The sequence below is a fragment of the Esox lucius genome, chromosome 19 (assembly GCF_011004845.1).
Source record: "Esox lucius isolate fEsoLuc1 chromosome 19, fEsoLuc1.pri, whole genome shotgun sequence".
Classification (NCBI taxonomy): Eukaryota; Metazoa; Chordata; class Actinopteri; order Esociformes; family Esocidae; genus Esox; species Esox lucius.
The window spans coordinates 38707562-38721784 of record NC_047587.1 but is presented as its reverse complement, the minus strand read 5'-3'; the positions used below and the strand labels follow the sequence as shown (position 1 = coordinate 38721784).

The following is a 14223-nucleotide window of genomic DNA, read 5'->3' as shown; positions in this document are numbered from 1 at the left end:
GTGAGTGACTGGTTTGCTGTGTGGAACTACACCATGAACTAGGCGGCAGGGCTATTGAACTCCGGTCCTGGAGGGCCCAAACATTTCTGGTTTTCATGCTTTCGGTTAAAGGCGATATGTGTAAGTTCCACCTACTAGTGTCTGCATGGAAAATGGTAACTATTTAGCCATTTATTAGAAACATGCACAACAACAATTTTATACAGGTTTTGGCATTAGGCTCTGCTCCTGTGGAGTAACTCACTGCCATCACATGATGGTGTATACAATACTAGTAACAACGATAGCACCACCATAATATAATTATTAGCAATCCCCATAGGCAATGAACAAGGTACACAGTACCGATCCCCCAAACAGGTGGAGGCAGGGGTGGTGGGTGGTTTCAGACTCGCTTGCTAGTAAGACCAGCGCACATCAGACTGAGTGAGTAACCTGATGATTGAATAATCAGTATGAAATCTGATATCGTGATAGAAGCGATCCCAGGGGTCAGCTTATATGTCGCTGACCAATTACCTCTCAGGTTTCCTGTCTGAACAGGAACATTTTAATTTCAAAGGCAGTTAGAAATAAATGAAATAAGCATCATTGTCTCTGACCGCAGCAGTGTCTAGGGTGCTGCGTGAACATTTCAGTATTCAAACAAGAGGACACCCAGATGTGTGCTATTAATTACCAGATAGAAACAGAAGGATTTCAGCCCTTCCAGGACTAGATTTATTGCTTTGAACTAGGATGTACACAAAAAATACTATTCTATGGCACATTTCTATATTCACTGTTAGCTTAAAGGCTATCATGGGTGATTGTAGTAGGCTTATGCTACATCGTCTCAACAGAGGGGAAAATCAGTGATCGAGAGACAGTCAACCTACTAGTTCGCAGCTAACGGGTTAACATGACAGATTTAATTTTCTAAAATATAATTTCACAGGAAGGATTTCATTTAGGATTTCATCTTGTGGATTATACATCTTTTTTAATCTCATGTGTTTATGAAGTTATTGGTCCTGGTTTCTCTGCAGGGCTACACTGATGAGCCAGTGTCCAAGATCCTGTCTCATGTGGAGGATGGGATCGTGGTGCAGTTGGACCGCTGGAACCTCCAAGTGGAGCCCAACCCAGAGGCCGGTCCCGAGGAGAAGGACGAGCAACAGACAGACAAGGTTAACTCAGCTCAGCGGGGTTATTACAAATCAGGGAATTTCGGTGGGGTCCCCCAGTGCAGATTTTAGGGGCCAGTACAAATATGCAGTCTGAGACTTCTGCTAATACCAAACCTTTTTTAAGCCTCCCATTTTGTTCTAGATGTAAGAATCTTTATGAATTGCCTTCAGAAAGTATTGTTTGGCACACATTTCTAAAAACATGTTTTAGCTTTTTCATTAGGGGGTATTGTTTGTAGAGCGCCTTACCAAACGAGACCAGTATAGTACTAGTAAAGGGTGGTTTAGGGTGGGAATTTCTACTACAATTTTCTAAAGCGAGTATAAGAAGATTACAAGTCAATGCAAACTGGTAGAATGGAGAAAAGGGGCTGGACGGAACCAAAGCAAAGATAAAGTAACCCCTCACCCATCTTTCCTCCCTAACTGAGCACCCACTGGTGCGCTAACCAAAATACAGGGTTGGTCTGCCCCGATCTTATCTATTGTGTACAGACATTCAGAAAACTATGGGTAATGTATTGCCACGGGCCTCTTGCATACACACTCCCAAGGTGCGTTCCCCTTCCCCCCTTGCAACAAACAAAATCAGTGTAAAAAATCTAAACAGACCTCTAAGAACAGGTAACAAATCACTGAAGCAAAAACTCACACGGACACAGCATGCAACATCATGAATGGGCAAAGAGAGTCCAGAGTAGAAATCAACAGGGCTCTTATACAGCTGAGGGAAGAATGGGATTGGTAGACGAGAACTGGATCCAGCTGGGTGCAATAGCAGGAGGGAATGGTCATTAAAGAGTTGGAGATGAGCATGATTGGTGCCACCTGTAAAGAGCAGACACAGAACAGATCACCCACACATACAAACACACAGCAACACAGGGACTGGGAAATGTAACACAAATGGGGGGGGACGTTACAGTGAGAAAGTTTAAGTAGGGAATATGTCAGTCACTTTTGATACATTTTGTAGAAAACGATAATTGGAAACATTAACCTCCGATGTCTACTGGTCATTTTTGCTTGTTTTTATGCTATTAGTACAGTAAAAATAATACATATTGCCCCTTTGAATACATTTATGTAATCGTTCATTTTAGGAGAGATGAAAATACAATAAGTTGAAGGTTACTACTAAATTTAAACATAGCAATTTACAGATTTTAGGGGTCTGTTATTACAAACCCATTTCCAAAAAAGTTGTGACACTGCATATAATACAAATAAAACAGAATTCAATCATGTGCAAAACATTTGACTTTATGTTTACATCATATCAACATATCATGTGTTGAAAATGTTGAAAACTGTTATTGTTTTTGGAAAAATCAATTTGCCAGCAACACGTTTAAAAAAAACATTGGGACATTCTTACTTGATATAGGATTTCAGCTGCTCAACAGTTTGGGGTCTCCTTTGCTGTATTTGTCATTACATAATGAACCAGATGTTTTCAATGGGTGGCAGGTCTGGACTGCAGGCAGGGCAGTTTAGCACCCAGACTCTTTTACAACAGAGCCCTGCTGTTTGGATGTGTGCAGAATATGGTTTGGCATTGTCTTGCTGAAATAAGAAAATGATGATGTCTGGATGGCAGCATTGGTTACTCCAAAACCTGCATATATTGGTCAGCAATTATTGTGCGTTCACAGAAGTACACGTCACCCATGCCATGTGCACTAATGCACCCCCAAACCCCGTACAGATGCAGGCTTTTGCACTGTGCGCTGATAACATGACACAATGGTCTTTCTCCTCTGTAGTCCGGAGGACTCGACGTCCATGATTCCTGAAAATAATCTCACATTTTCATTTGTCAGACAACAGCACAGTTTTCCACTTCACCTGAGTCCATCTTAAATGAGATTGGTACCAGAGAAGGTGCAAGCGTTTCTGGATTTCTATATGGTTTATGTATGGTTTCTTCTTGGCTTGTAGAGTTTTAACTTGCATTTTTGGATGCAGCAACGTGCTGTGTTCACAGACAGTGGTTTTCAGAAGTGTTCCTGAGCCCATGCAGTGATGTCCACAACAAAATCGTGTTTGTTTTGATTGCATTGCTGCCTGCAGGCCCGATGATCACAGCCATCCAAAATTGGTTTTTGCCCTGGTCCCTTCCATACAGAGATTACACCAGATTCACTGATTCAATGATATTGTGTACCGTAAATTATGAGATCCCCTAACTGTTTGTAATTTTATGTTGTGATAAGTTATTCTTGAATTGTGGCACTATTTGCCTGCCCGGTCTTTCAAAGAGTGGTGAACCCCTCCTATTCCTCATATCTGACAGGCCCTTCCTCTCTGGAATGATCTTTTAAAACCCAATCTTGTTAGTGACCTGTTGCCTATTCACCAAATTAGTTGTGTGATATTCCACTAAGTTTAGTTTCTTAGCATTACAGAGCATTTCCAGTCTTTTAGTGCCTTTGTCCCAGCTTTTTAAAACATGTTGCTGGCATCAAATTCAAAGTGGGCATGTATTTTCCAAGAAACAATAACATTTCTCAGTTTCAACATTTGATGTTGGCTTTGTACAATTTTTCTATTGAATATAGGGTTTAAATGATTTGCACATCATCATTGCATTCTGTTCCTCTTTACATTTCACTCAGCGTCCCAACTTTTTGGAAAGAGGGTTGTAGAAACAGCTTCCCCAGAAATGTTATGCAAAACATAGTGTCCCTCTGAAAATATACAGGAGTCTAAATATTGTAGGCAAATTGCACTATTAGTATTTGTTTTCATATTTTGTATGTCTTTATATAGAGATGACACCTTTTTGTAGTTAATAGTGTAATTTTTAATGGCAAGATACAGACGTGCTCAAATTTGTTGGTACCCCTACAGCTCATTGAAATAATGCTTCATTCCTCCTGAAAGGTGATGAAATTGAAAGCTATTTTATCATGTATACTTGCATGCCTTTGGTATGTCATAGAATAAAGTAAAGAAGCTGTGAAAAGAGATGAATTATTGCTTATTCTACAAAGAAATTCTAAAATGGCCTGGACACATTGTTGGTACCCCTTAGAAAAGATAATAAATAACTGGATCATAGTTATATATCAAACGAATTAGTTTCTTTAATTAGTATCACACATGTCTCCAATCTTGTAATCAGTCATTCAGCCTATTTAAATGGAGAAAAGTTGTCACTGTGCTGTTTGGTATCATTGTGTGCACCATACTGAACATGGAACAGAGAAAGCAAAGGAGAGAGTTGTGTGAGGAGATCAGAAAGAAAGTAATAGACAAGCATGGTAAAGGTAAAGGCTACAAGACCATCTCCAAGCAGCTTGATGTACCTGTGACAACAGTTGCAAATATTATTAAGAAGTTTAAGGTCCATGAAACTGTAGCCAACCTCCTTGGGTGTGGCCGCAAGAGGAGAATCAACCCCAGATTGAACAGAAGGATAGTGCAAACGGTAGAAAAAGAACCAAGGAGAACTGCCTAAGAGATGCAAGCTGAACTCCAAGGTGAAGGTACGTCAGTTTCTGATCACACCATCCGTCGCTTTTTGAGCGAAAGTGGGCTCCATGGAAGAAGACCCAGGAGGACTTCATTTTTTAAAGAAAAACATAAAAAAGCCAGACTGGAATTTGCTAAAATGCATATTGACAAGCCACAATCCTTCTGGGAGAATGTCCTTTGGACAGATGAGTCAAAACTGGAGCTTTTTGGCAAGTCACATCAGCTCTATGTTCACAGACAAAAAAATTAAGCTTTCAAAGAAAAGAACACCATACCTACAGTGAAACATGGAGGAGGCTTGGTTATTATTTGGGCCTGGCACAGGGTGCCTTGAATCTGTGGAGGGTACAATGAATTCTCAAGACTATCAAGGCATTCTGGAGCGAAACGTACTGCCCAGTGTCAGAAAGCTCGGTCTCAGTCGCAGGTCATGGGTCCTCCAACAGGATAATGACCCAAAACACACAGCTAAAAGCACCCAAGAATGGATAAGAACAAAACATTGGACTATTCTGAAGTGGCCTTCTGTGAGTACTGATCTGAATCCTATCGAACATCTATGGAAAGAGCTGAAACTTGCAGTCTGGAGAAGGCACCCATCAAACCTGAGACAGCTGGAGCAGTTTGCTCGGGAGGAGTGGGCCAAACTACCTGTTAACAGGTGCAGAAGTCTCATTGAGAGCTACAGAAAATGTTTGATTGCAGTGATTGCCTCTAAAGGTTGTGCAACAGAATATTAGATTAGCGGTCCCATCATTTTTGTCCATGCCATTTTCATTTGTTTTCTTATTTACAATATTATGTTGAATAAAACATTTTAAAAGCAAAGTCTGATTTCTATTAAATATGTAATAAACAATGGTGGATGCCAATTACTTTTGTCAGTTTCAAGTTATTTCAGGGAAAATTGTGCATTCTTAATTTTTTGTGGAGGGGTACCAACAAATTTGAGCACGTCTGTATGTTTTCAAAGGTATATGCTATGGAAAGGTGGTATATGAAACACTTTCTTGGATGAACAGAGGTCCTACATATTTTTTCTGGTGACATAGTGTTTTTTGTTAGCTCCCCATTGATGTCTTCAACAATTACTTCAGCCTTGGCTTCGACGCTCACGTAACCTTGGGTTTCCACGAGTCCAGAGGTTTGTCCAAACACTTTACCATCTTATGCTGGCTGAAATTACCTTTATTAGTTGAAATTACTTTGGTTTAATGAAATATGTTTTTCTGGCTGAAATGGCTAAAGTTACAGTTACAGTATCATAGAGGTGATAGTGACTGCAGCAGAGGAACTAAAACAGTCTCTCTCACTGTCTTTCTCTCTCCCTAGAGGCCAACCCGGAGAAATTCAACAGCCGTTTGCGGAATAAGATGTTCTATGCTGGGGTGAGGACTTTGCCAATATCTATGTTTTCACCCTTCTGGTCTTCTTGTCTGCTCTCCCTTTCTGGAATGTTTATCTGGGTCAAGTTTATTAGGGAGAACTGTAAATGTTCGCAAAAAGATTTTATCTGAAAATGTGATTTCCTGTTGCAAGATACCTGTTTTTTTTACCATTTTTTAAATGAACACAAAACAAATGAATAAATCTTATTTGCAGACGGCCTTCTCTGATTTCCTTAGTGGCAGCTCCAAAGACCTGGCCAAACACATCAAAGTGGTGGTAAGTGGACCCCTACCCATAAATGACCTAGGCCAAGAAAACACTAGGAAAGAATCTGCTCTCTTGGCACCGTTAATACCTATCACATTTAGTAGAGTTGTCAAGTAGACTAACATCAGTTCTTCATTCTTTCTTATGTTATTTCATGGAGTGGGTGTGTTACCATTAGACCACAGCTCAAATGTATGCTTTGACCACACACATGATCATAGTTAATATCATAATGTCGGTATATATTAATAGACAATGTGCTTAAGATTTTCACTTAGGTGAAAATAAGATATTCCATAAATTAGCTCGCCAGGATGGCCCAGCAGTAAAACGCTGATTTGTAGTGTTGCTGCTTTATCGTGGCCTGGGTTCAAGACATTAACAGGAAGGGGCTGGGAATCCCAGAGGGACAGAAGTTATTTGCACTGTCAGGAATGTGGGAAGAATAGCCTTCTTGAACCAACTTTTCTGATGGGTCACATTCAGGGTGACAGACAAGCAAGTTTTCCCTCTGTTGGTGTGATTAAAAAATACAATGGCTTAGCAAGACATTTTCTGATCTTTGATTCTCCCGAGCCTGTCTGAGTTGCTGCATATTTATTGTCATCTGAAGCAAAAATATACCAAGGTTTTATTGAAGCTTATTTAGCCCGTTAGTAATAAGTTTCTGAGTGTTTCCAATGATTGAGGTTATATTCTATGCCTCTCTAAATCCCTCCCATTAGTGTGATGGCACAGACCTCACCTCCAAAGTCCAAGAACTGAAGTTACAGTGTCTGGTGTTCCTTAACATTCCCAGGTAAGCATTTGTAACATCTGGAATATGGCCATCATAGACAATAATATAACATTACACCTTAAAAGACATTACAAAGGCTCATACACATTTGCTACAAGTCATAAAGCATTATACCTTTATTATGCCTGTTAATTGTTATATTTGACTCTGTGTTGTAGTTACTGTGCTGGCACCAAGCCGTGGGGGAACCCCAGTGAGCACCTTGACTTCGAGCCGCAGAGACACGACGATGGCTGCATCGAGGTCATCGGATTCACCATGACCTCTCTGGTGAGCTCTCAACCTAATCTCATGGAACCCATTCATTATCATGTACATCCTAACATGATGCACTTTGATTTTCAAACCAGGGTGTGGCTCAGTATGTACAACCCTGTTTCCAGAAAAGTTGGGACACTGCGTAAAATAACATATCAAATATTGAATCTGAGACATTTTATTGTTTTTGGAAAAAAACATGCCAATTTTGAATTGGATGCCAGGCAGCAAAATGTGTCAAACAACCTGGGACAGGGGCATGTATACCACTGTGTTGCATGGCCTCTTCTTTTAACAATACTCTGTAAGCGTTTGGAAACTGAGGAGACCAATTGCTGCAGTTTTGAATGTGAAATGTTGTCCCATCCTTACTTGATATAGGATTTCTGCTGCTCAAAAGTTTGGGTTCAATTTCATAATGCGCCAAATGTTTTCAATGGGTGACAGGTCTGGACTGCAGGCAGGCCAGTTTAGCACCCGGCTATTTTACTATGGAGCCATGCTGTTGTAATACATGCAGAATGTGGTTTGATATTGTCTTGCTGAAATAAGCAAGGCCTTCCCTGAAAAAGATATTGTCTGGATGGCAGCATATGTTGCCTCAAAACCTGTATATATTGTTCAGCATTAATGGTGCCTTCACAGATGTGCAAGTGTTCCATACCATGTGCACCTATGCACCCCCATACCATCACAGATGCTGGCCTTTGAACTGTGCACTGATAAGAAGCCGGATGGTCCCTCTCCTGTTTAATCCGGAGGACGCAGCGTTCTAATTTCACATTTTGTTTCGTCAGACCTCAGGACAGTCCATCTAAAATGAGCTTAAATTGTTGCACTATTTGCCTTTGCAGTGTTGCACCACAAAATGGTGATCCCCTCCCCATCCCCACTTCTGACAGACCCATCCTCTCTGGAATGATCTTTTAATACCCAGTCATGTTACTGATCTGTTGCCAATTGACCTAATTAGTTGTGTGATATCCCACCAGAGTTAGTTTTTTAGTATTATACAACTTTTCCAGTCTTTTGTTGCCTCTGTCACAACTTTTTTGAAATGTGTTGCTGGCATCAAATTCAAAGTGTGCATATTTTTTTCAAGAAAAAATAAAATTTAATTAAATATGTTATCTATGTACTACTTTCTATTGAAAACATGTTTTAAATGATTTGCACATCATTGCATTCTGTTTTTATTTACATTAACGCAGCATCGCAACTTTTTTGGAAACAGGGTTGTACAGTATTGTTTCAATACTTGGACTGCTTTGTTAAAACTCAAACTTCTTCAATAATTTCTCATGCTCTTATGAGATAATCAAAGATATAATCTTTTGGTAATTTTAAAAGTGCATATAAACTTTTTTATATTCAGAACTATGCCTTTATGTTATTTTGGTTATGAGGTCACCATTTAACTCTTAAACTCCATTCAGTAATCTGTCATCTTCCTTCCTCTCTGCCCCTCCAGGCGACGCTGCAGGTGGGCGGTCACGGCGAGAGGCTGAACCAGTGCAAGGAGGTGACTCTGACCACGTACAAGTCCATCCCCATGCAGGTGGATGGCGAGCCCTGTAAGCTGGCCCCTTCAGTCATACACATAAACCTGAGGAACCAGGCCAACATGGTGCAAAAGATGAAGAGGAGGATCTCCATGCCCCAGCTCAATGAGTTAGTAGACCCTAAACCTTGTTTTGCCGGGGCCCAGACCCGCAAAGCGCCTTAGATCCCGGATCTCTGTGACAGTGAAGGGATGATCACTGAGGGGTGTATACCTTCTTTCAAAATAAAGCAATACGTTGGAGGTGTGTTCTACAATGCCTCATTGACCATCCCTGCCTATTTTCATATACCTGTTATTTCCCAATTTGTTGATTGCGATTATGGCCCGGCCAAAGTGCCCCCACCCCCACCCAGTGCTGGACACCCTGGGCACAACTGGCACGGTTGCGACCCATATTCACACCTGGCCGCAAGTGTGCTAGTGCCCGTTCAAGGCAGTAACTGCGTCAATGCGAAACCATTCGTTACAAACCTCCTATTTTCTAATTCCATCCGGATGTCTGGTAGTTTTCCCCCCAGCTGATTATAATCCAACTTCTTTGTGTCCTCTCAGTCAGCAGCCGGTTCCCGAGAAACTTCAGATTCGAGTGAGCAGGATCAGCATGCATGCCTACGAGGCCCTGCACTACGACAAGGACAAGCTCAAAGAGGCCTGTGAGTCATGCCCCCCCCACCCCCAGATCCACGCACACCGGTCTTTTCTCCTGCCCATTATCAAACCGCTCTTACAGAAAGCCTTCCTGGTTTTCAGCTATCCCGCTGGGCGTCATCACAGTGGCAGGAGACAGCGATTTGGAAACATGCCGTTCGCACATCGAACAGTTGCAGGACAGCCTGGAGGAGGTTTGTATGACAGGAGCTCGTAGGAGAGTATGTGGAAATTTTTGAAGTTCCACCTACATGTTGCAGCCATAGTTCTGACTGTAAGTTGATGCAACCTACCTTTTTTGGTACTCGTAACTCCAGGGAGGAGTTAATTAATTTCTATGATGTATGATCAAGAGTGAAAGAGTGTGACTGAGAGAAGGTGAAAATGTTTGTGGAGCGAAAAATGGGATCAGTCTCCAAATAGGTGAGAGGGAAACTGGAGAGTTAGAAAAGGAATGAAAATGAAGGTGAGAATTTTGTCTGATATGCCCCCTAGTGGAGCCTGAATGTACTTCAGAGACCAAACAATACCTCCCCAGCACACATACTCTTCTAAAATAAATTGGGCACGCTATAGAATCTATGTTTTTCACATCTAGACTGAAATACACCCCAAACAGAAAAAGCACACCTTTCTAATATGTATAATACAGAGTGTCAATAACTTTTTAGGGGCTTTCTAACAGAAATGTTTGGCTGTTGGTTTTTTGGAATGTGGCTGAAACTAGCTGCTTCTGTGCAATAAAGACTGGCCAGCCAGTAAGAAATGAGTTGGAGTAATCATGCTGTTCTTTTATTCCCTTCCAGGAAAGTGATGCTTTGAAATCTGAAAAACTGTTGGCACAAAAGCTTTCCCCCAAATGGTGCTTTCTTGATTGTGAGTATGGCTCCCATACTCAGAATAATTCTTTTTTTATATATATATATAAGAGAATATGCACATTTCTGTCCAGGTGTGAAATAGCAGTATTGTGTAGATTACATAGATTTAGAAAGGTCTTTACGTTTTTTTTCCAGGTACAACTGCAGACAGATTCTACAGAATAGACCGTGCTCAGGTATGCGTGCTGTTTCATTACAACAGGAAGTTCATGTAAAGGTATATTTTTACAGGCATTTTAATGCTTTATTTGACGGGCGAGTGGTGAAAGATACTCTGCTGAAAAAGCTGCGGGTCCCATTCAAACCAACGCTTCATCAGCATACTGGAGGCCTTGGCTCAGACAGCTGGATCACATTAGGGGGCACAGTTCTGGACCACATACAGGACCGTAGCTAATGCGGGGAATGGTGGATATGATTCACATAGCCCAGTCGAGCCAGGGTCCACTGATCATAATAATATTAATATCAGCTATAAGTGAAGGGGCCCAGGCATATATACAGCTCCTGAAAAAATGAAGAGACCACTGCACCTTTTTCTTTCCTTTCCAAGAAAGTCAAAAAGGAAGGTTTTGAGTGAGGAACTGAAGGGTTAAAATTAAGAGACCACTGGAAATTGAACGCTTCTGTTCCTCACTCAAACTTTCCTTTTTAACCTTTTTGGAAAGGAAAGAAAACGGTGCAGTGGTCTCTTCATTTTTTCCGGAGCTGTATTTTCAGGGGGCCCCAGATTCCTGGCGACGGCCCTCTCCACATGTAACACTACATGTTGGGTTTGACTCCGGCCCACTCCTATTTCAGCAACCTCTCTACTCCCCCTTTTCCACTGTCTCGACTCTATCCAATAAAGCATAAAATACACCAAAATATTACCCCAAAAATATCTGGGACACTATGGCAAAGCCAATATGGATGCATGGCTACAATCTATAGCACCCGTGGTCCTGGTTTTTAATGTTCCATCATGTTTTGACACTATATTCTGACTGTTATCTTCTTCATAAATACAGTTTTAAACTGTTGAACCATTTTATAACCTCAAGGAGCACCTGAACTTCGTGACGGAGATCTCTCAGGACGACCTCTACATCTTGGACCCAGAGTTGATCATCAAGGAGACGGTGGGCACCTCGCCGGGCATGCCCGACTTGGTGGACTCGTATGGGGAGTGCCAAACACCTGAGTCTTGCCAGTTTGCCTTCCCTTCCTCCTCCTCGTCACCCACCTCTTCTCCGGTACAGAGGTGAGACAACACAAAGTGTAGTGGTTCTCCAGAAACAGATTAAGCCTGATCTTAAAAGGTGTTTTTTCATTCTTTGTCTTTTCTTGGTGAAAGGACAAGCTTTGTAATTAGTAGTTAGAATATATAGGAATGATGAAATTGCACTGCATCAAAGTCCCTTCCTTGCAGTAAGGGGTTCTATCGGATGGTAGACCGCAGGGAAGAGTGCCGCCCCCGATCGCAATCCGTATCGACCTCAAACAAGCTGATCCCTGTAGTGTTTGGGCTGTTGTCCTGCTGAGAGACCCAAAGCTTTGGACACTGTGTTGAACATTAGACTCCAAAACACCTTGGTTATTTTCTGATTTCACAATTTGCTGGTCGTTCTTCATTTAGTTGTTGGTAGACTAGGAGGTCAGCGAGGAATGTGGGTCCCAGTGCATCAGAACATCTCATATGTGAGGAGGAATGTGGGTCCCAGTGTATCAGAACATCTCATATGTGAGGAGGAATGTGGGTCCCAGTGCATCAGAACATCTCATATGTGAGTAGGAATGTGGGTCCCAGTGCATCAGAACATCTCATATGTGAGGAGGAATGTGGGTCCCAGTGCATCAGAACATCTCATATGTGAGGAGGAATGTGGGTCCCAGTGCATCAGAACATCTCATATGTGAGAAGGAATGTGGGTCCCAGTGCATCAGAACATCTCATATGTGAGGAGGAATGTGGGTCCCAGTGCATCAGAACATCTCATATGTGAGGAGGAATGTGGGTCCCAGTGCATCAGAACATCTCATATGTGAGGAGGAATGTGGGTCCCAGTGCATCAGAACATCTCATATGTGAGGAGGAATGTGGGTGCCAGTGTATCAGAACATCTCATATGTGAGTAAGAGCAGTTTGAAGTTCAAATCGACTTTTTATAGAACACAAATTGCCTGGTAAAATAAGGAAAAAAAGGGGCAGTAGGCGCTAAACAGATGTGTTGGTAGTACACTGCGCTTGTTCCGTGGGTGCCTGGCACAGGGTGCCTGTTCTGATAGCGTGACATGCACAGGTAGGAAATCGCTAGCATGATAGAGGATGACGTGTAGCTAAAGGTGACTCATCAAAGTCTCATCAGGGGAAGCTGAGGATACAACATGGGGCTGCAGCACCCCGAGAACCCCTACCTCCCACATCTCTATCAATAATGCATAAATACCAGAAAAATATAGATTACATTTGAAAGAGAAAAATGAGTTCAACCAGGCCTTTTCCTCTCCCATACTGCAGGCTCGGTGAGTCCCAAAGGAAGAGGGTGTCCAGTGACAGCTCTGTGACAGAGACCTTGGCTCAGAGCAGCGACTCCCAGACCTCCTCCAAGACCGGCCTGTCCAGGTCAGACCCTGACTTGAACCTGACCTTACATACAAATTGGTGGGCTTTTCTGTTGAAGCATGGTTAAAACCATTCATTAAACCATTTGCTCTTGGGTTGTAGTTGCCCCAATGTAATTTCTCAAAAGGCTTGCTCTTGGCAAACTATGCTGTCATTTTGATGAACTTTCAAGCAGCGATGAATTCAAATTTTATTTCTACTGGTTTTAAGCAAAAGCCAGATAACCAAATGAAATGAAAACTGCGTTGATAGAATTTCGGATCTCCAAATGGTACCCATTGGGTAGTTGTAATAACTTTTTGCTTTAATTAGCTTCAGCATTCCCATATTCATGGTCAGCAATCAGCGTGTATTGTTTCCTCTTTTTTCATGTGCTGGCTCAAACTCTTTCTCACACAGCCCTTATGACGTCATCCATTCTTTGCCATGTATTTGTTTTTGAAGGAGAGGTGCTAAAATTGCGAATGTTCATCGATCCCCCACACCAAGTGCAGATGATTTCAGGCCTGTGTTTTGGTATGCTGTTTGTTTCTGTATTTATCATACTCGTTGTCATGCTTTTATTGCTATCTTGCTAGAGTCACATCATCATCGTCACCTCAATGTAATTGTCTTTAGCCATGTGTAAAATCTGTCTTTTCTCCTTTTGCCACTCACAGTCCTGGAAGTGCCCTGTTGTGTGACGCTGAAAAAGGTGAACGCCTCCTCTTCAGTTTTTCAGTGTTAGTAAATTGAATGAGTATCAGTAGTGGTTTGTTTGAACCATTTTGTAATTACGCCGATCAATGTTTCAGCATCACATTGTTTAAAGTAACTGCCTAGTGAAAATCTGACTTTTTTAAAAGTTGCTTTCTGTTAACTCCTACACAAATAATGTTGTTGACTTGTCATCTACTTGTATTGAGAAGGATGTGCTGACCAATCTACATGCATTTGTATTTTATTGACCAGAATACTCCCACATCATCTGTTGTTTTAGTATGTTCTCACCATTCCAACAGCGAAGCATTGCTTAATATTATATGCCATAACAAATAACAGTAATTGTTAAGATATTTTAGGTATAATTTCATAGAAATCTGGAAACGTTGGGCAGTTACTTTATAGTAAGTACCACTGTTTAATGATGTAATGAACTCTTATGTAAGTAATGAAAGTGAAGA

The 14223-nt window shown here is 41.5% G+C and overlaps 1 protein-coding gene across 5 annotated transcripts in view; it reads left to right on the top strand.

Annotated features, from left to right (window-relative positions):
* dgkzb (diacylglycerol kinase, zeta b) overlaps positions 1 to 14223 on the top strand; it is an 84399-nt gene that overhangs the window by 64986 nt on the left and 5190 nt on the right. For 4 of the 5 annotated variants that reach the window (XM_029115099.2, XM_029115098.2, XM_013139100.4 and 1 more), the window contains 15 exons: positions 1029 to 1169; positions 5715 to 5793; positions 5982 to 6037; positions 6252 to 6314; positions 7031 to 7104; positions 7263 to 7374; positions 8834 to 9033; positions 9479 to 9579; positions 9677 to 9768; positions 10381 to 10450; positions 10591 to 10631; positions 11499 to 11698; positions 12956 to 13060; positions 13505 to 13576; positions 13720 to 13754. In XM_029115099.2, the coding sequence (XP_028970932.2) occupies positions 1029 to 1169; positions 5715 to 5793; positions 5982 to 6037; positions 6252 to 6314; positions 7031 to 7104; positions 7263 to 7374; positions 8834 to 9033; positions 9479 to 9579; positions 9677 to 9768; positions 10381 to 10450; positions 10591 to 10631; positions 11499 to 11698; positions 12956 to 13060; positions 13505 to 13576; positions 13720 to 13754 (1441 nt within the window). The remainder of the gene's footprint in view (positions 1 to 1028; positions 1170 to 5714; positions 5794 to 5981; positions 6038 to 6251; positions 6315 to 7030; positions 7105 to 7262; positions 7375 to 8833; positions 9034 to 9478; positions 9580 to 9676; positions 9769 to 10380; positions 10451 to 10590; positions 10632 to 11498; positions 11699 to 12955; positions 13061 to 13504; positions 13577 to 13719; positions 13755 to 14223) is intronic. The other variant, XM_034288246.1, reaches the window with a different exon arrangement.